This window comes from Sus scrofa, chromosome 14 (genome assembly GCF_000003025.6).
Source record: "Sus scrofa isolate TJ Tabasco breed Duroc chromosome 14, Sscrofa11.1, whole genome shotgun sequence".
In the NCBI taxonomy this organism is placed as follows: domain Eukaryota; kingdom Metazoa; phylum Chordata; class Mammalia; order Artiodactyla; family Suidae; genus Sus; species Sus scrofa.
The window spans coordinates 131,212,900-131,237,748 of NC_010456.5; the positions used below are offsets into that span (position 1 = coordinate 131,212,900).

At 49.3% G+C, this 24,849-nt stretch overlaps 1 protein-coding gene across 1 annotated transcript in view; it reads right to left on the reverse strand.

Moving 5' to 3' along the window:
* The window catches only part of FGFR2 (fibroblast growth factor receptor 2), a gene marked incomplete at its 3' end in the record, with an annotated part of 101,907 nt that overhangs the window by 29,805 nt on the left and 47,253 nt on the right, over positions 1–24,849 (reverse strand). The window contains 3 exon segments of the mRNA NM_001099924.2: positions 3,229–3,431; positions 6,873–7,020; positions 8,404–8,594. Of these exon segments, the coding sequence (NP_001093394.1) occupies positions 3,229–3,431; positions 6,873–7,020; positions 8,404–8,594 (542 nt within the window).

Consider the following 24,849-nt stretch of genomic DNA (forward strand, 5'->3'; position numbering starts at 1 on the left):
TTCCCTTTACATCCCAATATAAAGAAATCATGGAAAGTGCAGCCCTCGCTAGAATTCATGGCTGTGTGAAGACGGCTTCACAATGGCCACCAGCAGCCCGGAGATGCAGACAAGAGCTGAAGGGCTCATGCAGACGCCCCTCTCTGGGCTGGCTCTTGCTGGTTCCCTTGTCTGAGCCCCGGCTCAGAACGTGGGGGGACCTCCATCAAGGGAAACCAGGAGAAGCCCCGTGCCACCCTCCTCCCCGCCCCACACCAAAATGGTGTTTCTCTTTCTCAAGCATCAAAAGGCATAAAAGGAACCAAACTGCGTGGTTCCTGGGACATGATCACAGGGAATTTCTTCTTGGGTACCAGAGAAGAAGTAGTTTTTATCTCAAAAGCCAATAAACTGAAATGTCCATCTTATACTGGTAAGTCCAACACAGACTAGTAAATGTTAATAAGGAAAAATTTGCAATAGGATAAAAAGTTTTTTTACCCCTTCTCTTGTTCTAAAAAGGGAGCAATGATCAACTGAGTGAGATGCAGTCTATGTACATCCAAGGAGGGCCAGGAAGGTAAAACTCCGTCGCGGACACTGAGCCCTATCTGTGTGATGGCAGGGCAAACGCACCATGACAGGTGGCCTGGTAAATGCCTGGGAACAACCCATCCTCAAGACATCTGATTACAGACTCACCTGTCGCCAGGTAAAGGCATGTTTGGCATCCCTGTGGTATGCTCTCTGTCATCAACCTACCCGCCTGCCTTTCTGGGGCTTTTCATTCCAGCTACAGTCCAATAAGCCTCTCTTACCAGTTACCTGATAAGCATCTCCTCCACCAAAGGGGCCGTGCTCATGGACATCGAGCTTTTTGTGAAGAATCAGCACATCCCACAAGAGCAGCTGGGATGTGTCAACACCCCTCCAAAAAAATTCCCAGAAACTTGTTTTTCCAGGGGACTGGTATATGCCCATTTTCCTCTGCTAAGACTTGATCCTGCTGCAACACGAGGTAATTGCATCTCAAATGAAGGCCCCCCAAATAACCTTGGAGTTTTTGGTGCAGGTGACAGGTTATGTTTTATGCGGAACCTGGGTTAGACAAGGTGCTCAGAAAATTAGAAAGGAAGGAAGGAAGGAGGGATAAAAAAGGAAGCATCTAACGTTCCCTTCATTCCCTCCAGGACCAGGTGGAGAAGGGAAATGAAGAAGGGCCAGGCAGCCCCAGAGAGAAACAAAAACACAAGGACCAGGGGCCGAGTCAGGGGGATTTTAAGGGCATCTGCTTCTTTGATAATAAAGAAAAAGAAGAGCACTGTAACACTGGCAGGAAAAATGATGATGAAATAATTACAGGACAATGGTCTAGCTATACCAAATGATAGGCTTCCTCCAAAAGGTAGCATTTTTCCTTATTAGAAAAAAAAAATATATATATATATATAGAGAGAGAGAGAGATGGAATTGCCACTCCTTCTTTCAACTGCCTAAGGCCAGGAACTCAAAGGGGTGGCGGGGGGTAGGAATGGCCCAGAAGAAACTGGTAAGGGGTTGGGGGGTGGGGGGTGGCCACATCCCCTGAAGTCACCGAGGGCCTGTCTTCTAAGAGGCACCTTAGACTGGACTCTCCCAGAGTCACTTCTCTGTCCCCAGGGGGCACCTCTCTTGCCTCCCTCTTAACACAATCTGGGCGTTCGTCTGCACTTGACACGTGCTCCAAACGCTACCCTCAGCCTCCAGGATGAAAGACCTGCTAGAAACATGGCTTCAAAGAGGTCAGCACGAACCCCTTCGGCCCGGAGTTCAGAGCTGAGCTGAGAACAGCCGGATCTCTGCCCAAACCACGGCTGACCAGCTGGCTCCTAATCCTTCCTAATGCCTTGGCCAGAAACTGCCATGACCACCTCAAGTCCCAGGAGGGGAGGGCTAGGGTTAACCCAGAGTTTCTCAGCATGCATCTCAGAAATCACCCGAGGACTTGCTTCAAACGCAGATTCCTGGTCCTATTCAAACCTCCCCAGCCAGAATCTCTGGGGCTACGACTAAGGAATCTGCAGGGTTAACAAGGGCCCTGTAACTGTGCCTAAAATACACGGAGTTAAAGCCAGCAAGCTAGCCGTTTTTCTTGCTGTTTCAAAAAACATACCTTTGTCGAACCCAAGTTTCAAATACTTTCGTAAACACGGCATTCAAATCTTCTGCCCTTCATGAGCACAAGAGTCAGAGCACCTCCTGCTTCATCAGCTTTGTGGGGCTTTGATTTAAGGCGAGGATGTAGGTGCCCTCTTGCCCCGTTTGCCCAAAGCAAAAGAAAACCCGCTAAAGGCACATACGAGCAACAAGTAACCACCTAAGACCAAGTGTGAGATTAACACACTTTTATATTGCCCTTCAATATAAAAGCCATTCTGCCACCAAATCCATAGTCACCATGTTAGAGCAAACAGCTAACAATAACATACTCTAGGCATACGATTCTTTTTTTTTTTTTTTTTTTGTCTATTTAAGGCTACACCCACGGCATATGGAAGTTCCCAGGCTAGGTGTCAAATCAGAGCTACAGCTGCCAGCCCACAGCCACAGCCACAGCCACGCAGGATCCGAGCCACATCTTCGACCTACACCACAGCTCACAGCAACACTGGATCCTTAACCCACTGAGTGAGGCCAGGGATCAAACCCACATCCTCATGGATACTAGTCGGGTTCGTTACTGCTGAGCCGCAACAGGAACTCTGAACAATTCTATTTTTAAGAATCAGAGAGGTAGAGCCAAAATTCAGTGAAGACAGACATCACAGGCCAGTAGTTCAGTCACCTGCAGACACAGGGTTCTGGCCTTGATTTAAAAAAATAAGACCAAGCGAGCTAGAATTCCTCCCTTTCCAACTAGCAGCATAAAGCCTGTCTCCAAAACAGCATTAGATCACAGGCGACAAAGGGGGTCTGTGCTCCAAAGAGACCACTGCCCTTGAGTCCCATCAAACACACAAGGGCATAGCCTTGGGTGAGCTTGGAGTCTCACCACTGTGCTTTCTCAACCTTGGAACTCGACTCAGCTGACCCCAGCGGTGCTCCATGACTTGACCCTCCAAGCTCCAGACGCTGGTCAGACGGCCACTAAGAGGCCCGTGGGCACCGCTCGCACAGGGATGCTCCCAGGGGTAGATGGCATGGAGGAGACCCAAGAGCTGGCTGGGCGTCGGGGAGGGGTACAGGTCTTCAAACTCTTTATCTACTTTCTGTTACCTGTCTCCGCAGGGGGATGCGCTTGGTCAGCTTGTGCACTGCCGGCTGGCTGCTGAAGTCCGGCTTCTTGGTGGTGGTCTTCATCCGGCACAGAATGACCGTCACCACCATGCAGGCGATCAGGAAGACCCCTATGCAGTAAATGGCTATCTCCAGGTAGTCTGGGGAAGCTGTGATCTCCTTTTCTCTCACGGGAGCTGGAGTGCGGAGCACAGGAGAGGGACAGATAAGCAGGCCACAGCGTTAGGACACGCCACGGGTGATCCTGGCACAAGGCAAGGAATCAGACGACCATTCCCAAGGCACGACGGCCTTCCTGAGAGCTCGGTGCCGCAGGAGCCATGGGCCTGCCCTGCACCTCTTCCAAATGAAGGTCGCCAACCAAGGGCGCCCCGCTTTACCACCAGGGCCCAGGAGGGCACTATCTCTAGCCTCGGTGGGCCTGCTGTGACCATGATGGACTGGCTGCCCCCAAAGTACAAGGGGCAGGTTATGGGGTCACATTCCGTTAGACATCTGGGCAGAGGAAGACAGCCAACCATGCCCACGACAAAAGGACGTCTTCCACCTTGACGTCTCTGAGGCAAACCATTTAACAAGCCTTAAGTAGGAACGATGCCCACTTTTGTTCTAAAGGAAGAGGGCCTCCGCCTTCTTTCGCTAAGAGGAGGGTGTGATAAGGTCATCTACCCAGATGACCACAGTTCCACAGGAAATGAACTAAATATTCATATAGCAGTTTCGTCCGAAAAAGTTTCCAATTTCTCCATATAGTCCCGTGTATATTATTCTACCAAACAAATGCATTTAATATAAATATAAAGACTGGAGTTGTTTATAATAATCATTACGTTCTTACGATAAAAAGTTTGTAACATTCCTTAATCAAAAACCATTTAAATGTCTGTGTATCTGGTCTGACGGATACGTCACGGCAACTTTTAAAGAAAAAAATAAAGATGCGGTTGCATGTAAGGATACATACAAATGCTTAAGCTATTAGCACATTCTTACACCAGCTTCTACCAAGGTCTGCTCCCGCCTTAGTCCTCAATGGTCAATCTACAAGCAGTGTATTTCCAAACAGTACTTTTCTCCCACTGCATTCTTAGTTAATGTGCTTGTACTGTCAGGCAACCTGGTTAAGCAGTGCCAATCGGGCACTTGGAGAATGCAGGACTGCAAGTAAAAGCAAGCTTAACACGAGAGGCATCTCATTGTTTCAAAGCAAATATTCACAGAGCGGATTCACAACAAAAGGAAAAATAAATGCCAAGGCATTACTTCAAAGCTTATACATTTGAATCAGAAAAATATTTGCAAGACAGTCAACCCTCTCAGCAGCACAGCACAAAATGAAACAATCAATGTGGTTTTTACTAAATATAACATAAGCATGCAGGTAGGCACCGTGCTCTAAAAATAAGGAATTAATAACCGGAGCGGAACATGATGAGCTGGCACACCACAGTCTATGCAGTCGCACAGAGGAAACGGCAGAGAGACAGAAGCGTTAAAGCAGATAGGAATTATCAAGAAAGCTTGACGAGGACAGAGATGTCAGTTAAAGATTCAGACAGCAGCAATATTTAGAGCTTCACTGATGTTGATCTCTCCGTAGGGTAGAAATAACATCCAGCCCAAGATGGCAGGAGCATGCTTTGCAGGAAAAGCCAACTGAGAGTCCGTTTCATTACAACATGCAGCAAGCCACCAACTCCCAAGGTAGGTAACACACTGCTTCTGTACACCTTACACGCAGAGGGCTTCTCCCCAGGCACCTCAAGATACACCCATCTATTCACGTCTCATTAAAAATAGAAAATGGAACAAAAGTGATACAAGGACATATGAGACTTCGGCAAAATGGCATTTTGAAATGAGAAAAATTACTTTGAATTTTACAAAGTAATTTCAACTTCTTCTTGAAACGGGGATGGGTGAATTGACACATTAACTCAACGGCTCATTCATTCACTCCCTTCGGGTGCCATTTCACTTGATCGTAAATGCAAGGGTGGAATCTCATCGTAAGTGAATTTCTGAGGCACCTTTCTGATCCCTGGGGGACAATTTTAAACATTTTTTTAAAATCTTTATGCAAGGGGGAAAGGGGCCATTTCTGAGAACAGAAGCTGTGTTCAGTTTATAGCAATCAACCAAGAGGAGGGAAAAAAACCACGGAGAGAAAGAGCAGTATGTACCTGGCAGAACTGTCAACCATGCAGAGTGAAAGGATATCCCAATAGAATTACCCGCCAAGCACGTATATTCCCCAGCATCCTCAAAAGTTACATTCCGAATATAGAGAACCTCAATTTCTTTGTCCGTGGTATTAACACCGGCGGCCTAGAAAACAAGGAAAGCAAGAGAAAAGGCTAGACGACACAGGAATGATTGTGGAGGGGGCCATGGAACCACAAGGCGTCGCACCGGGGGCTCCGGTGGGTACCGGCCACCGGGAGATTCCGATCGCAGCCCGTCCACAAAGCCCGCAACCGAGAGACACTGAGCGACACGGAGCGGCTCACCTCCACAGGCCCGTCACCACGCCAGCATCACCACCTAGACGTACATGCATGCAATCAGAGGCATGGAAAAATCAACCCACAGAGATCCGTTCTCTCAGCCTTTGCTTTGCTTCCGATTGAGGGGGTGATTTTCCAAAAGTAGGACACCCCGAAGTCCAAGTTGGGTTCTGGTCCTGTTGGCTGCAGACTCCCTCCTCGAAAAAAGGATGGTTCCATCTCAACTGTCATTTGTGAGCCAGCACCCTGCACACAAGCCCACGTGGACACTGGGCACATCCTTCCTGGCCTGCGGGAACCGCCAGGGGGGGAATCTGTGCTGGTTACCAGGCTCTGGATATTTTCGCTCCTGCATAACCAGCTTGCTATACATTGCATTGAAAGCGAATGGCTGAAGTCTTATCTTGGGAGCAATGAAATGGGACTTGTTTCTTCTTGTTGTTTTTTAATATCAACCTTTGAATGTGAGTCATGACAAATTGAAAAGGCCAACCTGCTGTCTTCAATGGCAGCCAGCAGCACATTGACTCGGCGAGACGGTGCATCCTCGAATTTGGGATAACAAGGTCAAGGACAGTATCTCATAGGTATCAGTTAGGCAACCAAGAAAATGAGGCTCTGTTGAAGGAGTGACATGGTGCCGATATTTCTCGGAACACCTAGGGCAGAGGAGGTATGATTTCTGCTGCTAGAGCAAATGTCACAGATCCGATCGGCCTGCCAGTGTGTGTGTCTACAAGGGTGCTGATGTGCAGGGGTGACAGGAGTTGTGCAGCCCAAACAAGAGAAACCAGAAGGAACAACTTAAAAACTGGGTGGCGGGAGGTGGGGAGGATAATCTTTACAAGAAATGAGAGCAAGCACTTTGAACATTGTGGGCATTTTTCCATGGCTGCTGGCATCATACCAGCTGCAGCACCAAAGAAAGATTATGATGAATATACCAAGACCACAGAGTTATCCTATAAGCCGCCTTCAGTCTCCCAAAGCACCAAGTCTTTTCAGCTGCTATCATCCAGCCTTCTTTAAAAAAAGAAAAAAAAGAAAAAAGAAAAAAAGAAAAAGGAAAAAAAAAAAAACAACAACAACAAAAAACAAAAACGTTGTTACCTTGCTGTTTTGGCAGGACAGTGAGCCAGGCAGACTGGTTGGCCTGCCCTATATAATTGGAGACCTTACAAATATACTCCCCAGCATCCGCCTCAGTCACATTGAACAGAGCCAGCACTTCTGCATTGGAACTATTTATCCCTGAGTGCTAGAACAGACACAGGAGAACAATATGACGGCCAGCCAGCAAGGATGTCGCAGCACCTAGGGTCCCACCACCAACACACCACAAAAAAAAAACGAAAACCAAACAAAAAAACACAACCTCCATCTCATCTCAACAGCAGCAGACAAGGGCTGTGGGTTTAGAAAGAACAAAATAAGTCAACCGGTGGAGAGCAGAAGTGACCCAGTGGAGACGGGTGGGCGGCTGGGATCAATCCCCGTGCAAAATGGATCCGCAGTTCCCCAGGCTGGTCATCTTTTTCCAGCTTTTTGGATTCGTGGTATTCACAGCTGGAGAGAACACCTCATTGGCTGAGAGTTCTGAGCTGGGCTGGGCTACCTGTGGTTCTACTGGAAGACTGTTCTTTTTAAGGACATTCTCTAGGAGCAGCTCAATGTGGGAGACACGGCAGGCAGCGAACTGAAAAGGATTCGTACACACTTAGCTGCCGCTTTTGCTACCACCATCCTGAAGAGTGAGATCTAAAAATTAAAGATGCTGGTGCTCTCAACACAGGGTCTTGCAAGGAACCAAGTGAGAACTACAAGGGGAAAGAATGAGTCCCTGTGCAACACTGCCCTGGGTAGGAATATCGTCTAAAGTTTATCATCTAAACCATGTGTGAATCAATTGCAAAGGCTAAGGGATTTTGTTTTTTTTTTTTTTTAGGGCCACACCCACAGCACATGGAGGTTCCCAGCCTAGGGGGTCCAAGTGGAGCTATAGCTGCCGGCCTACACCACAGCCACAGCAACACCAGATCCTTAACCCACTGAGCAAGGCCAGGGATGGAACCCATGACCTCATGGTTCCTAGTCGGACTCGTTTCCATCGCACCACGATGGGAACTCCAGGATTTCTTGTAAAAGGAAAATCTAAATTGTTTCTAAAAGGTGGCTACTAAAATTGGATCCTAAAGTCCTATTAGGAGAAAACAAGGTCAGTGTAACAATGCACATGGGTACAAGGCCTGGAGTTTACAAAGCTCTTTCCAGCTCTTCCATCCCACTGACTCTGCGCCATGCCCTGTGGGGCAGACAGTATCCTGATCTCCACTTTAAAGATGCGCAGCTAAGCCTAACCGTCTCATCTAAGATCTCAGGGTCATAAATACGCAGCTCTTCTGACCGCAACTTCAGCAGCCCTCCCCACTCCCCGCACAGCTCCCTTCTGAGATCTTATTCGTGAGCCTACGATCTGCTAATTCCCGAATGCACCCTGTGCTGACCACATAGGAGAGTCATCTTCGATCAAATTCAAAGAACCTGGGGCCGAACCCATCGAGGAGACACACACACACACACACATACACACACACACACACCCGCCCGGTTGTGGGTACCTTTGGGTTCGGGCCATACTCACCTTCAGAACCTTGAGGTAAGGCAGCCCGTCGGGCCCGTATTTGCTGCCGTTCTTTTCCACGTGTTTGATCCACTGGATGTGGGGCTGGGCATCACTGTACACCTTGCAGACAAACTCCACGTCGCCCCCAACCACGGTGGAGGCGTTGGCCGGCAGTCCGGCTTGGAGGATGGGCCGGTGCGGCGATCGCTCTGGTGGAGAAGAGGGGAGGAGAGGGGGAGCGGGGATGGGAGGGGGGCAGAGACGAACAGAACAAATGAGTGGTGTGGTCCAGAAAGCTGCCCGGGAACTCAAGCCAAAAAGGCCTCGAGTCTGCTGGCTGACTCCTTTGAAATAACACCACGGCCCAACGCATAACAACGACGACTTCAAAGCAGACGGCGGGAGCGTGACCCTTGCAAAAGGAATACTTATTTAGAAAACTAAGACCTTATTCCATCTCAAGTCATTTGTGGTCCATGGCCACGGCCACCTAGTGAACAAGGGATAAGGTTTTATGGTGACAATCAAAAAGACCAATGGCGGGGGAAAGAAGGCCTCCTCCCAGTTTCCACTGGGGACGATACCAGAAACTCACCTTGATCATAGGTTGACATCCCAGGGAAGTGACAAGACTAATTTCAAGGTCACCCTGAATTCCAAAATGGCACCCGAATGCAGTGTCTCCTGATACATTTCTAAGATGCCCCGACAAGCCCTCTAATCCCTTGTTATAAAAAGAAAATAGGGAATTCCCTGATGACGCAGCAGGCTAAGGATCCGGCCTTGTCACTGCTGTGGCGCAGGTCGCTGCTGTGGTGCAGGTTCGATCCCTGACCCGGGAACGTCCGCATGCCGTGGATGCGGCCAAAAAGAACAAAAGGGAAAAGAAAAGAAATGAAAAGCCGAAGCCCAAAGGTACGAACAAGTGGTCTCATCTCCTGCGGTGGAACTGACTCCATTCGTGCACGTCCTGCCCCACACTCCCATCCGTGTCCTCGATAAGCAGTGGCTGTGTGCCCAACGCCAGGGGCACAGGCAGGCAGTCCTCAGCTGGCCCAGAGAGAGCACCGAAAGGAACAGAAAGCGACATGGGGCCCCCCAATCCTGGCACCGTCCCAGACCGTCTTTTTTTTTTTTTTTTTGGTCTTTTTTTTTGCTATTTCTTTGGGCCGCTCCCATGGCATATGGAGGTTCCCAAGCTAGCGATTGAATTGGAGCTGTAGTCACCAGCCTACACCAGAGACACAGCAACAGTGGATCCGAGCCGCGTCTGCAACCTACACCACAGCTCACGGCAACGCCGGATCGTTAACCCACTGAGCAAGGGCAGGGACCGAACCCACAACCTCATGGTCCCTAGTCGGATTTGTTAACCACTGCGCCACGACGGGAACTCCCCCAGACCGTCTTAAAGGAGGCCCCACAGAGGGTGAGCCAGCCAGCCCTTCCCACCTGTACTCGCACTCGTCCGCCTCTCTCTCCAGGGAAACTCTCCAGGAGCGGTCTCAGCAGAAACCTCGTGGAGGCAACCGCATCCAGGGTCAGAAGCAACTACCTGCCAGGTTCCTTAAGAAGCAAGTACCAGACCAGCCTGCTGTGTGATCTTGTTCACAAAGGCTCTGTGATCACCAATGGACTAGAATCTTCCTACACGACAGCCTAGTGAACAGTCAGACACCCATCACCTGTCCCCAGATATCACCCCAACCCCACATACCTGTATGTACCAGCCGACCTCCCTCCCTCCCCACACTGTGGGTACCACTGCCTTCAACCTCCAACCTAAAACATCACCAGGGGACATCCCAGCACACAAGGATGTCCCCACACTGCACCTGAGCATCCCTGAGCCCTGGGCTGGAAACAGCAAATTAGAGTGATCGATATCTCAGCCTTTCTATATTTGGACTTTCAGATTAAAATGTCATTTAGTAGAATTTGTTGGACAAGAGCCAGACCATGTGCAAATTGATTTCACTGCATAAGCCTGTTGCTGGTCTTTAAAAAAAAAATTTTTTTTTAAAGGAAAGAAAGCAAGAAAGGAAGAAACAGTGTTAGCAGTTACTCCCAGCACATTTCATTCCAGAATCTCCCATCACTTCACAGACACCTACATTTTCACAGTAAAAAGATTAAGGATTTCAGAGCCCCAAAGAAGTCGTTCACTGGCCCACTATCACCCACATAGGCTAAGGCGAAGAGCCCAGAAGTCAAGGTTCCTAGTTTGGGTGGGCAGGACATCTCACGGCTGGGATCCTTTCAAGCATCACTAGAAACACTCACTCCGTGGCTGGCACCCCATCCCAGCGATGGGCCACTGTGAGCCTCCAGGTCTGGTCTGGTGGCCAGCTGGATGCCACAGGGACCTGCTAGCAGCTGGCAGGGACGGAGCTCTGATTCAACCCCGGCTCGCCCCATCCACGTGAGAAGAACCGAGTTAAGCCCGCACACACTCTCTCCTCCAGGCCTCCTCCCAAGAGACTTAACAGCCCGAGGGACATGGTCCTCCAGGCTGGACACTGCCGGCCACTCTCACAAAATAACGCTTCTTCGTACCTATCACATATGGAGGGAGTTTACTCCTCCCCTCAGAAAAGCGAACGGTAGGTATCAGTTCGCACTCTGGCTCCGTGTGCCAGTTTTGCGTGGGTGTGTGTGCGTGTTCAAAGATAAATATTTACGGTGCACTTAAATATTTATTCTTAGAAACAAAGGCACTCTGGAATCTTAAATGTCATAAGCCAGATCAGCTGAATTTCAAACCAAGTCCCCTTTCTTACACATGCTTGTTTCTCATAAATCGTTTCACAAGCAAACACTGTGCATGTAATTCCAAGTAATGATGCCTGCGAACAATGAGTGCTTTCACACAGCGTGCCAGCCCCGGCCCGCGCCAGCCTTCAGCAGAGACCTTCGTCACTCGGCAGCACTGGCAGGGCGCGCGCGGAGCTGCAGTCTTGTTTGACTGGTGGTCAATGTGCAAGTTATTCCATTGCTACCCCAACTATTTCCCCCCACCCCACCCTACCCCCCCAAAAAACCCAACCACCTCTGCCATGGTTTAATGCTATTGCGTTTGCAAATTACAGTGGGCCAAGTGTTACCACTTTCAGTCCTGAATTCATCCTTTCAAATTTTCTCACCTTATACAAAATAACCCCTTAGCCCTCCCCCCCCCCGGTACCCCCAGCCCTTTCTCACTTTGGGTACAAAAACTGCGAGTGGGATCGCTGTGTAATCGAAACCTTACACCGTCTTCCAAAACTTATTACAGCTGCCTTCAGTATAAAATGAAACCTTAGAGAATGTTCTTTAAAATGTTTTTAAAAAGTCAGTAGGCCTCATGTTTCGTTTCTCCACATCAGGCTTTGATTTCCTTTGCAACCTTATTCTCTGCCCTGAAACAAGTCGGAGGAGGCTTGAAACGGCTTGGAAAAGGTCCCGGGATGGCAGCCTCTGCGGAGCGCGGCGCCCCCCGACCCCCCTTCTCAGATCCTTCTGCTGTCACCCTTCCCTTGGTGTCCATCGGACCCTAAGAGCAAGGACCAGCAGCGAGGGGATGACAGCACTGGGTCTCCTGTTCTAACCTCTGCAAAACCGGGGTGAAAGCAGGATGCAGATGGCAGCTGGGAGGGCGGGCCAGGCGGCCTCTAGGGAGGCGGGCCATTGCCCCCACGGCCTGGCCCAGCGGGCATCTGGGAAGCAAGTTGAGGGGCAAGGCAGTGACGGTGGGCACCCAGGCCCTCCAACGGCCACCGTGTTCTCCTCGGCCCGGGGCACCCCAAAGCCCTTGGGTCTGCATCTTCTTCTGGCAGCAAACGGATAGAAAAAGAATGAGTCGCCCAAAGAGACACTAAACCCCAGAGCTGGCCCAGCCCTTGGTCTTCTGTCAGAACCAAAGTCCCACTTCTCCACCAGGAAGGATCTCGTTTTTAGGCAAGGTTCTCGGCGCGTTGAACTCTCCCACGTTACAAAGAACAGATTCTTCGCTTTACAGGGGGAGGGAAATACACACTCGGAAAACAGAAGAGCTGACAGGCACCTCACCTCTGTGCTTCCACTGCAGTGTTTAAAAAGACATATTCTGAGTCCCGCGGGTTGCAGATGTACAAACCTCTGGTGGAGCTGAGAGAGGATAAGAACCTTTACAACAGGTCACTGGGGCGAGCTCCGAATTAAGCCAGGATGGAAGGCAGGCCAAAGGGTGCGGCTGCTGCCGATGGGACAGTTGGCTGCACGGCTGGAATGAAGTTCCACCAAATAAAAGTGTAGTAAACACAGACGGAAGTGCTTTCAAAGAGACAGCCTCTCCCCCGCGGTCTCTCTCCCACTCCCTTTTGTCAAGTGCTCCAAAGGAGTCCACTGCATCGAAGCAGAAGGCCCAGCTGCTAAGAGTCTAAATTTTTTTTTTTTTTTGGAGTCTAAATTTCAAGATAGCCTCTCTCCAATCCGGCCCTGAAGCTGGGAGCCACGACCAGGATGGCAGAAGGAAAACAGCCCGGCTTCATTCCAAGGGGTAATTATTGAGAGAGAAAGAAACAGAGAGAGAGAAAATACCCAAGCGACAAAGAATAAATCTTTGTTAATTGACCATTTGAAACTTTATAACATGCCAGTCCTTCTCTGGACACGATAATATGTTTGCTCATAAGAGATCTACAACTTTTGCACTGACATAGCAAAGGCCGTAAAAAAACATCTACTGGGCAGAGAGGCCTCCTTCCCATCTAAGGGCTCAGTAAAAACACATCCTGGGGATCCAAAGGAGAACCAGGTTCTTAAATTACACCTATAAATTAATCAAGCCCGGAGCTGCTGGTTTCCCAGCATACACTGGCCTTCTGAGCATCTCTCCCCAAAGTTCAGCCGCACTTGCCGCAAAGAATCATTTCAAAGCCAGGCCCTCTGGCAAGAAACCACCAAGAGACTCCAATCACATCGTGTGCCCAGGACTGATCTGGAAAGAGCAAGGCTCCTGCTCTTGGGCACCAGTGATTTAAGGAACACGAAGAACCCTGCCTGCCCCGTCTTTAAATTAACATCAAAATTTAATTACTCTTCCTCCAAAACAGCAGTTTCTTAGCAACTCCAAGGGGCTATTCATAGGGCAAGAACATTCTGAGAGTTGGAGGGCAAGTGAAAACAACTGAGAATTCTTGTTTCTAAAGCCCAGCCTGGCTTTCTTCTAAAGAGTAGGCGGTGGCAGCTTTTGTTGCATTAAAAAAAAAAAAAAAAAACCCACACTGAACCAGTTAGCATGAGGCATGGTTATTAGGGGAGTTGATCAAAGCCCTCTGATGTTTGAGGAGCCCAAGAACCTGCTAAAGACCTCATGCTAATTGCAATTAGTAGAATGAGTTCATTGCCTTGTCAAGACTCTGCCTGATGCCCTCAAACCAGACAGGCTGTATACCTAGCTGGGTCCTGAGTTTTCTTTTCCTGGCGCTTTCTCCAGCCTCTAGAGATTGGCACAAAAGGAGGTCAGAACCAAAAGTGATCTAGAGGACAAGGGACAGGTAAAGGATGAGAGGGAGTATCACATTCTCAAAGAGTCAAAGGATCTGTGGCCAGTATTTTGCTTGTCATCTTCTAGAACAGACTGGGGATGCTGGGTACTCAGAATTACTTTTTTTTTTTTTTTTTGGTCTTTTTAGGGCCTCACCTGTGGCCTATGGAAGTTCCCAGCCTAGGGGTTGAATCGGAGCTGCAACTGCTGGCCTACGCCACAGCCACAGCAATGCCAGATCCAAGCCACATCCCAACCTACGTCGCATCTTGTGGCAATGCCGGATCCTTAACCCACTAAGTGAGGCCAGGGATTGAACCTGCATCTTCATGGATAATAGTTGGGTTCTCAACCCACCGAACCACAACAGGAACTCCTAGAATTACTTAAAAAAAAAAAATGTATTTCAGTAGAAGGTAACTAGTTTGCTGCTCTTTTTCTCTATCCTACGCTTGGCCTCAGTTTCCTCCTGACTCTGGAAAGTCTTGTAGATTTGGGCTGGGGGTCCAACTTCCCCTAAGACATACATGTCTTCAGAGAGAGCAAAGTCGAGGACTAAGCCGGTTTGGGAAAAGCCAAAGTGCCTCCCCTCCAGCAATGAAGTTCCACAGGGACTTATGGAGGTTGCCCCATGTGAAATGCTAGAAGCAAAACACCACTCATTCCTTTGTGCTTGCTCGATGAGGTGGAGACGCAGAGTGAAGAGCTGGCTGACTCTGGGCGGCCTGCGAAGCCCAGAGCAGGCGGAGACGCCGTGCCTTCCCTAATTAATGTCATAGATGGTATTATTTGGCTGGGAGTTGAGTGGCTTCTACCAGCTGGGTGTCAATTTAGGTCTTCTTGGGCAAATTACAGGAGCGGGGCTGTGTGTCATTTATACCCCAAATGTTCATGATACCCTGATCTCTGTGCCTTCGAAAAGTTAAACTGGAACTGGAGACTCTTCGGCGGCCACAGAGTTATGCCAATTTTAGGTTCAAAAATGCCTTTGCTTTGGTTAAAAGGAAACAGGGCTTCTGGATGAAGAAACGTTCTGGGGTGGAGAGCAGTGAGAATTGCACAACAGTGAGAATGTCCTTCATGCCACGGAAACAAACAATCAAAAATGGTTAAAACGGTGCATTTTCTGTTACGCGTATTTTACGACAAGTGGGGGGAAAAAAAGAGAGACATGGCCAAGGGGACACTATCCCAGAGTAAGACAGAGTCCTGGGGTCGGGAAAAAGCTGCCTTCTCAATTAGTGCCGCATGTTTATCTTGTCCCGCTTTTCCCTCTCCTGACACAAAGACTCTGCATAAGGTCCCTCCCTGCATTGTGTTTGGTTTTCACGCTGATGCAAGACACAGACGTCAATCTCCCCAGGCTCGGTCCCGAGGAGCTTGGGTAAACACAGCTGAGAGCCGTCATGCTGGGGAGCCCCCTCCCAGAGCCTCAGCACCCTGCCACTCGCCGCAGCGGGTACAGCATCTTTCAGGAATGTAAGATTATTAGCGGGGTCTGCAGAGCCAGGCTTCCTTCATGGGGAGAGGATGCTGGAAACTTTTTTTTTAAGGCCAGGAATGAAACATACCCTGTGGTCACACAGGCGGAACTCTGAATTAGAATATCTTCTCTCAAATGATCTACGAAGAAGCTAAAAACCAAACCACGGGGAAGGTCCCGAAGACAGCAGCACTCAGATGAGGCTGTGTAAGAGGAAAATGTTGATGTCTATCAAAAAAGATCCAATGAACCCCATTTAGAAATAGGTCCTAGAGAAATATTCACCCCCGATGACCAAGAAATAGGTGAGGGCTATGCTTATCAATGGAGTCTCTCCGGAAAACTAAAGATACAGGAGTTCCCTTGCGGTACTGTCGATTAAGGATCCGGTCACCAGAGCATCTTGGGTTCCATCCCTGGCCCAGGAACTTCACGTGCCACAGGTGAGGCCAAAAAAACAAGATGAACATAAAGTAAATACCCAGCAAAAGGGAGATGGTTAAATACATTAAACTCTGTCCACGACAGACAGCATACCGGCCATTAGAAAGAATGGACCCAACAGAACAAAGGGTGGGGAAAAAAATGTAATTGTAATGTATACATGTAAGGATAACTTGATCCCCTTGCTGTACAGTGGGAAAATAAAAAAAATTTTTTTAATTTTAAAAATTTAAAAAATTAAAAAAAGAAAGAATGGACCCAACATGCACAGACGGTGGAAAGATGTCCACGATAGTAACGCTGACAGGTGCATCAGCTTCCATCATTACAAAACCTTTACTTCTAGAGGAAGTTCAGAAAAGCCCACCCTGCTAATCTCTCAGACGCCTCACTCTGCTCCTGGGGCGGTTCGAGCAGACGCAAAGGCTTTCAGCCCATCTGAGCAAACAAAAACTGCCTCCCTTTGGTGAGAACCACATGAGAAGTTGAATAATAAAACCTCATTTGTTTTCTCAGAGGCAAACTCAGACCCAGGGGAAAAAAAGTGCTTCTAGATAATTCCTTGCTATAAGCAGCCCCTAAAGAGAGGCTTCAAAAGAGTCACCCCAATCATAAGAGGTTCCAATCCAAACTTGACGTCTCTTCTCACCATCCCAGGCAGACGGAAGGCCTCAGGCCAGCCTGCAACTCTCCCAGGGTCCACTGGCCACTCAGTGATGGTTCACACGCAAAATGGTTTTGTTTCTTTTCACCAAAATGTAAAATGGAAAGGACCACATCCACCCTCTTCCCATCTCGGTTCAGAGCATATACAGAACCCGACAAAATGAGGAACTCCTTCCCCAAACAAAGCACGACTGCCAAAAGATCCTTCCAGAATAATGCCCAACACTTATCTTCAAAAAGGACACCTTGGAGTTCCCCCCATGGCTCAGTGGTAACTAACCTGACCTAGTATCCATGAGGTTGCGGGTTCGCTCCCTGGCCTCGCTCAGTGGGTTAAGGATCCAGCATTGCTGTGAGCTGTGGTATAGGTTGCACATGCAGCTCGGACACGGTGTTGCTGTGGCTGTCATGTAGGCTGGTAGCTGCAGCTCTGATTCAACCCCTAGCCTGGGAACTTCCATATGCTACAGATGCAGCCTTATAAAGCAAACAAACAAACAAACAGAAAAATGCCTTCATCCTGATAGGTAGGGAATATGAGGGAATGAGGGGGCCACCTGGCCTGTGATTTGCACATTATTAGGGAGGGAGAGAATTCCTACAGACCTTGAGGGACTTCTCCAAGGGGGAGGCTCTGGGAGGAAGAAAGAAAAAGGAGAAATTCTATCAAGCTCCAGAAAGCTCCATCCCTACTTATCATCTTCTCGCTGCAGCAGTTTGGGGTCTTTCGTACTGTGACCTGAGAACCCTAAGTGGCCAAAGCATGCGTTTCATTCAACTGATCGTGCCAAACACCCTCTAGGCCAAGCACGTGATACCCCGGAGAGCGAGGATTCGTCACTACACGGTCATCAACAGATATTATCCCTGTAGAAAGCTCTGCTGCCCCTTCTCCCTCCAAACCAAGGCAAGGATGTGCTCACCTCCTCATCTCTCTGCTCAGAAGGAGAAACAGAAAACCTTCCCCACGGAAGCACTAACACCCTCTCTCAGCCTCTCTGTCCCACCTGCATCTGACCTCAGTGAGGAGCCTCGAGGCTGCCTTTCCAACTCAAACCTGAAGCCGGGAGCGCATCCCTAGTTCAGTAGGTTGTTTCTGCCCTGCCTTCTCCTGACTCTGCAGATAAACCAAACGTGAGACCTGAACGCCACTGTGGAGGGTTCCAAGGGACGGGAGCCCACAACAGAGCTCTGCCGGAGGTACCACTGAAAGCGGAGCAATATGTTGGCACTTCTACGCTCATCTTTTTTTTTTTTTTTTTTTTTTTGGTCTTCTTAGGGCTGCACTTGCAGCATATGGAGGTTTCCAGGCTAGGGATCGAATCAGAGCTGTAGCTTCCAGCCTTTACCACAGCCACTGCAATGCCAGATCCAAGCTGTGTCTGCGACCTACACCACAGATGTAGGGATCCTTAACCCACTGAGCAAGGCCAGGGATCGAACCTGCATCCTCATGGATCCTAGTCAGGTTTCTTTCTGCTGCGCCACACTGGGAACTCCTCTACAATCATCTTGATGCGAATCAGCATAATATGTCCCAACTGGGGCCTTTTATTAATAAAGGTGACCGTTAACTGAAACTGTGAAAGTTTAGAGAGGAACTCGGAAGATGCCCTGAATTAGAATTTGCAGTGTGGGGGTTCCCATCATGGCGCAGCAGAAACAAATCTGACGAGGAACCATGAGGTTGTGGGTTTGATCCCTGGCCTCACTCAGTGGGTTAAGGATCTGGTATTGCTTTGAGCTGTGGTGTAGGTCACAGTTGCAGCTTGGATCTTGCATTGCTATGGCTGTGGTGTAGGCCAGAAGCTGTAGCTCCGATTGGACCCCTAGCCTGGGAACCTGCAGATGCTGCAGGTGTGGCCCTAAAAAGCCAAAAAAAAAAAAAAAGAATTTGCAATAGTGTGTTAAGAACCATAACCTCCCCCCCCGCCCCCAAAATATAAGTGACTCAAACTGTTTTTTCTATTATTTCAATTCAGCTCACACTGCTCAAAATCTGGCTAAGTTCCAGTTCACTACTGGACACTGACTGCCACTGATGAATTTATATCTTCGTCCCAGCCTCCTCACCCACCCTCTGATAGCAGCTGCTTTTCCTCTGCCCTCTGCCACCGCCTGCATTATTTCCAGCTACAGAGAAGGTACACTCCTCTTCCAAAATGCTGTAAGTCATTAACTTGCCTGTGACACCTCTGCATCCTCTTTGCCCACATCACAGACTCCATGCCAGAGACTGGACAAGAGATCAAATATTAGCCCTTCTGCCAGCCACCTCAGCCAGTCCCCCTGCTAGAATCTAAAGCAATCAATAAGGTTTCTTTCCTCAACTATTGGGCAGAGAGGGCAACGGATGGCTTGCAGAGAACATGGCACATCTGCCGAGATGGCAAAGTCGTAACACACTCCATCCAGGCCAGCGTGTGCCTGCTCCAACCCTAGGAGCTGGCACCCACAGACACCGCCTGCTCTCAGCGCCTGGAAGGAATAACTCTGGGCTGACATCTGGCCTGTAGGAAGGCACTTCGCTGCCGGTCAGTACATTCGGGGCTGGTGTAGCCACCTACCTACCGACCAGCTTTTGCCCCCTGGAACCCCTGTTGTGAAATAGGTATGAAAAGCCACTCTGGAGCAACCAAAAAGCTCGTTAAACAGTAGCTACCAAAGGAAGTTTTGAAATCTCTGTCCTAAAGGAAAGGAGAGGACCAGCCACTCCTTTAATCAGGGCTGGGCTGAGTGTGCCTGTCTCAGCCTCGAGCTATGAAAGGAGGTGTGGGACCCCCTAATGACGGGACGAGTGATCACGTGGGTACCATTAGTTAAAAGCCCCACCTCCGGGAGTTCCCATCGTGGTGCAGTGGTTAACGAATCCAACTAGGAACCATAAGGTTGCGGGTTCAATCCCTGCCCTTGCTCAGTGGGTTAAGGATCCGGCGTTGCCGTGAGCTGTGGTGTAGGTCGCAGACGCGGCTCGGATCCCATGTTGCTGTGGCTGTGGTGTAGGCCGGCAGCTACAGCTCCAATTTGACCCCTAGCCTGGGAACCTCCCATATGCCGCGGGAGCGGCCCAAGAAATGGCAAAAAGATTTTTTAAAAAAAGCCCCACCTCCTACTGCATCCTCTCAGCGGTGCTGCAGGGAAGGCATGCCATCACCCCCATTTTCCAGAAGAGAGAACGGAGGCTTAGCAGTTCCATGCTTTCCAAGGCCACAGAGCTAGAGAGGGATGCAGAGTATGAACCACTCGCCCATGTAATTCCCACCAGAACCTCCAGAGGCGCTACCAGGCAAGGAGAGGAGCCCTTGAGGGTTGCTGTGGTAGAAAGGGTTAAGAAGAAGACTCCGCTGCTGGCACCACAAACTCGGCAGCACAACTTTGCTTCCTACTCAATTCCTGCTGCAGCTCCATGATTCCATGTCAACTGAGCAAGCCCACTTCGGAAGGCACCGCTGTGCCCCAACACCTGCCATGGCACCTCCATCCATTCTCAACAATGGGGGTCTCTGCCTCCCTCCAGCGAGACCTCACGTCGCGACCTCATGTCAAGCTGACACGCAGACGCAGTATCAGGATGAACACCAAGTCTTAACACTTAGAGCAAGAAATGGAAAAGAATTCATTAGAAAATCAAAGCAGGTCTGGCCAGGAAGCTTCTGGGTCAAGACGCTTCCAATCCAGAACCCCCAGGGGCTTTGTGGAGCCGTGGCCTGGTGAGTGCCAGGGAGACACACGAGCGCCACAAGTTGGAAGGTGAGAATCACGTGTCCAATGTGTTCACATCTCCAGATACACGGTGTGGTGTGGTTTCGGGCTACCTACACCACAGCCACCCTCATCACACAGAAGAACAAAAGCTGCATCGAGGAGCCACAAGGTGACAGAAACTAGAACAGAGCAGGGCCTTCCATAAAGAGCAAGTGAGTGGGAGAGAGCCTAATTCTGACAGCCTCTGCGATAAACCAACCAGGTAATTACTGAACTAGAGCACCGTGTCTTCATTTACCGAAACGCTACTTTGTTCCAAACCCCTCCAAGAAAAAGGAGCACAAAATTCACACTGCACGAGTGTGGCTTCAGGGTCCCTGAGTTGCCTCAGTCCCCTTCCTGTGGCTCAGGGACCATGCTGGATCCTTTGGCTTCCCAGGACGGGGCTGCGCCAAGCAATAAACAAGGGACACAACTTCTCCCCCTGGGGACAGGCTATCAGACGCACACCGCCAGGTGTCAGCCCCACCATCAGGCTTATCCGTCCATGCCTGGAAGACACAGACTTCATCCCTCCCCAGGACACACCTCGGGGAGCGTCAGCACCAGGATGGATTCCTTCATGCTTTCAGGCTGAGTCCCAGCATGTCTGGACCCGAGCTGCAGCAGATTGCTGTCAAGGAGCAGTGGACAGCGCCATCCTGCTCTGCCGCCAAGCAGGTCGGGGCTGGCCAGGAGGCCTGTGTGATCCCCTCAAGTTACCTGACGGGCTCCGGGAATGCAGAACTGGACATCAAAAGGAGAAAAAGCTCATAATTCAAAGCCAATTATTCTCACAGAGTCAGTTCTGCATACTTCTCTCTCTCTCTCTTAGTTTGGGAGTTTTTCTGGGCAACAAAAGCTAAACCCAGGGTTCACCTTTCCAGAGTTTGGCGATAGCAGTCACTGCTGGTCTCCACCACGGTAATCCTGAAACAGAGACATTCACGTGGGATGCATGCAGCATTAATCGAGGGTTCGAGAAGACCCAGCTCAGGAGTTCTTCAAGTCCTCAGCAAATCACTCACCCCGCCCAGAACCGGAATTTCCCCAACTGTAAAAAATGGGGTGAGAAGTAGAGATGGACGAGACCAACCCGATGAACTTGAAGCTCCCAAACTCTCCAACCCTCTTCCCCAAGTTCAAGCAACTATGTCAGTCCCGGGACAGGCCTGACGACAGCATTGAACCAAAGGTGGAAAGCTCGGCAGGACAAGTGAATGCCAGCTGGCGGTCCGTTCTATTGGTCCCAAGAAGAGCATCCAGTTTGTTCAATGAAACTTCTGATTAAGTCAATAAAAGCTATGTAAGATGTCTTCTAGCTCTCAAAGGAGTTTCCAGATTTGGAAAGAAACAAAGCAGCATTTGTTACTGGCCACCGAGGCACCGACCGATTGGGTGTTTTCACCTGTTAACCCACCCGAGTCCTCCCAGACACTGCAGTGGGTTGAACTGTGGTCCCAGAAAAGGTTAAGTCCACATCCGATCCCCCGAGACCTGCAAACGTGACCCTATTTGGAAATAAGATCTTAGTGATGAGGTTCAGGATTAGGTTTAAGGTGGGCCCTAAACCCAATGACAGGTGTCCTTATGATGAAAGCCAGAGGGCGATTTGAGACGACACAGAGAGGACAGCCATGGGAGACAGAGCCAGAGATGGAGAGGACGTGTCCACAAGACAAGGACGTCAACAGCCACCAGAAGCTGGGACAGAGGCATGAACAGACTTGCCCTCAGAGTCTGCAGAAGGAACCAACCCCGCAGACACCCTGACTTCAGACTTCTGGCTTCCAGAACGGACAAAATACATTCCTCTTGTTTTCAGCCGTTCAGCCTGGAAGGATTTGTTCGTGCAGCCCCTAGGAAAGTGCTGCAACCCTCACAGGATGGGATATAAGCATCGTCCTTCACATGAGCTAAGAGAGGCTCAGAGAAGCTAAGTCACTTGTCCCAGCGTGCTGGGTCCCCAGGGCACGGGCAGTCGGGCCCGCAACGCTCACAGCACCAGGCTGCCCTTATGGAGCACTCCTGGGACTCCGTGCCTTCACTTTGAGACACACGGAGAGTAAAACCCAAAGTTAAATGATCTCTCCAGGGTCGCAGCTTCTTGATGGCAGGGCCCGAGGCAGAATGCAGAGCTTCTGCCTCATTCACTGATGAACTCTGGCAAAACCCTTGCCACCTCCTGGCGCCAGCTCTTTTCAGGGGGAGCCCCTGTGATTATCATCACAGTTACTGAGATGCAAAGCTTCACACTGATTTTCCCTTGCAAGCAAAGGGCTGAAGAGGAATGGTGTCAATTTTAATGAGGATCAAGCCAGCCCCTCAAAGGGCTCCCAGTAAACGAAAGCATTTCCCTCGCACCCAACAATGGCTTGCTGCTTAATTCCACAGCACAAGAATGTCACTTAAATTACACGGCTTTTACATGAACGTGCTTACGGGGATGCCTTTCCAAGAAGAATTTCAATAAAAAGATCTCCCCCAGTTTGACGCGTCGTAATATCTGAGCTACAAGCCTCTGTATCATAGCAACAAAAATAAAACCTCGGAGAAAGCAACCTACAACAGGACATGACTTGCTCTGGGAAAGAGTCTCTGATGCTCTGCGGAACAGAGATGTAGCTGAGAGGCAGCGAGGGCCACCAGAGTGCCCTGGTCAAGCCTGAACCCCTTTCGTGTCCACTTGCCGAGATGCACAGAAGGACTGGCTGCCAGCCCTGTGCATCTGCCCTGAGAGGCTTCAGCTGACTCGATTCTTCTTTTATTACTGCGTCTCAAAGCCAGTCCTAGGGTTTTGAGCAAAGACGAGAGTATTTCACACCTTCAGCTTTCCTGAAAACGTCTTCTCCTGCACTGACTTTTGGCTTCTATTTATAAAGAAGGTTCAGGGCTTGGAAAATGATTGGGGGTGCGCTTTAATGGATATTCCCAACCAGCATTGTGTCATTATTGGCCCGCGTTGAGCTGGGCGATCTCCCAAATTTGTGACATAATCAGGCCTTTCTCTGCGTTACTCCATACGCTGTCCGCCCCCCCTACATTACACCACTGAATCACACGCTCTTTTCAACAAGACGATTGCCAGGGGATTAACATTAGACGGCACAATTCCATTATTCAGCAGCCCGATTCAAATCCAACCCTCCACTCTAAGAGAGATTTCAGGGCTTCACAGAGATGAGCTGCCAGAAAGCTCAAGGGGAGCGGCAGGGGGGAGAGGGGGTTTTGAATGTTTTACATAACAACTCAACCCAAAACCTGCTCTAAGCAAGAGCCCAGGGCTCAAGTGGCCGAGCTATGACTCCTGATTCCTGGAATGACCCCAAGCGATCTTAACGAGCGATGGGGAGACCTCTGGATCCCCGAAGACGGCTCGAGCCCAATTACTTTATTCCCACGATAAATTACTGATTTAGCTATTTAGAACTTCTAGCCCTGAATCTTGCTTTCCTTAAATAGAAACACTTTCATGTCAAAGGCAGGACACGCGAGGCCCTGAGTGAAATCCAGGTTGTGTGCTCTTTGGTCAACAGACTTACCATGGAGGCCAAAACCAACGCTAACCATCTTCTTCTCCTATCTGAGTGTTACTTCTCTTTGGGTTTGTTTTATAAAATATCTGTACGTTATGATGTCCACTAAGAAGGGTTCCACAAATACCTCTGTGAGAAAGGAGGGCTCTGAAGTTCAGGCTTTTACCATATCTACAGAATCTACATTACACAAAACCTTTCAGGAGTTCCCATTATGGCGCAGCAGAAATGAATCCGACTAGGAACCATGAGGTTGTGGGTTCGATCCCTGGTCTCGCTCAGGGGGTCGGGGATCCGGCATTGCCATGAGCTGTGGTGTAGGTCGCAGACGCGGCTTGGATCTGGCGTTGCTCTGGCTGTGGTGCAGACCAGCGGCTACAGCTCCGATTGGACCCCTAGCCTGGGAACCTCCATGTGCGCGGGGCCCCTAAAAAAGACAAAAAGACCAAAAACAAAAACAAAAAACTTTCAAATTTCACATAAAGGCTTCCAAATAAACGAAATGTTATTTTTTTCACTGAATACTTACATACGAAGGAAATAAAGACGATATCATGCTTTCTAAAACAGAGTTTCTTTTGGATTTAATTCATTTGATAGAAAACGAAGATGGTTTTCTATTTAATTTTCTGTTAACTGAAAACTTCCCTTACCAATGGAACCAATCTATGTCATGTGGTTAATTAAGCTTTTGCAAAGTTTCTGATTGACTCTTGGGGCAATTCGAATATCTATGGGGTCTCTCTCTTCAAAGAGTTTATATTTTATTGAAGGAGAAGAAATGCCCACGTGTGAAATAATATGAGGGACACACAGAGAAGAAACGATGGAGGGACGCCTTTGTTTATAGATGCACAGGGGCTGAGTCTGTGGGGGCACAAAGGGCCACATTAGGGCAAAATGAATCAAGGTGAGCTTTTAAGTTGAGACCTTGGCAGGAGTCAGCACCCTGCGTGTGGAAATACACAAACTGATTAGATTCCACAGCGGGGACACAAGGACAGGTGGCCACCCTGAGCGCCAGGGTAGATGACAAAGAGAAATGATGGTGCTTACCAAAAAAACAAAAAACAAAAAAAAAGATC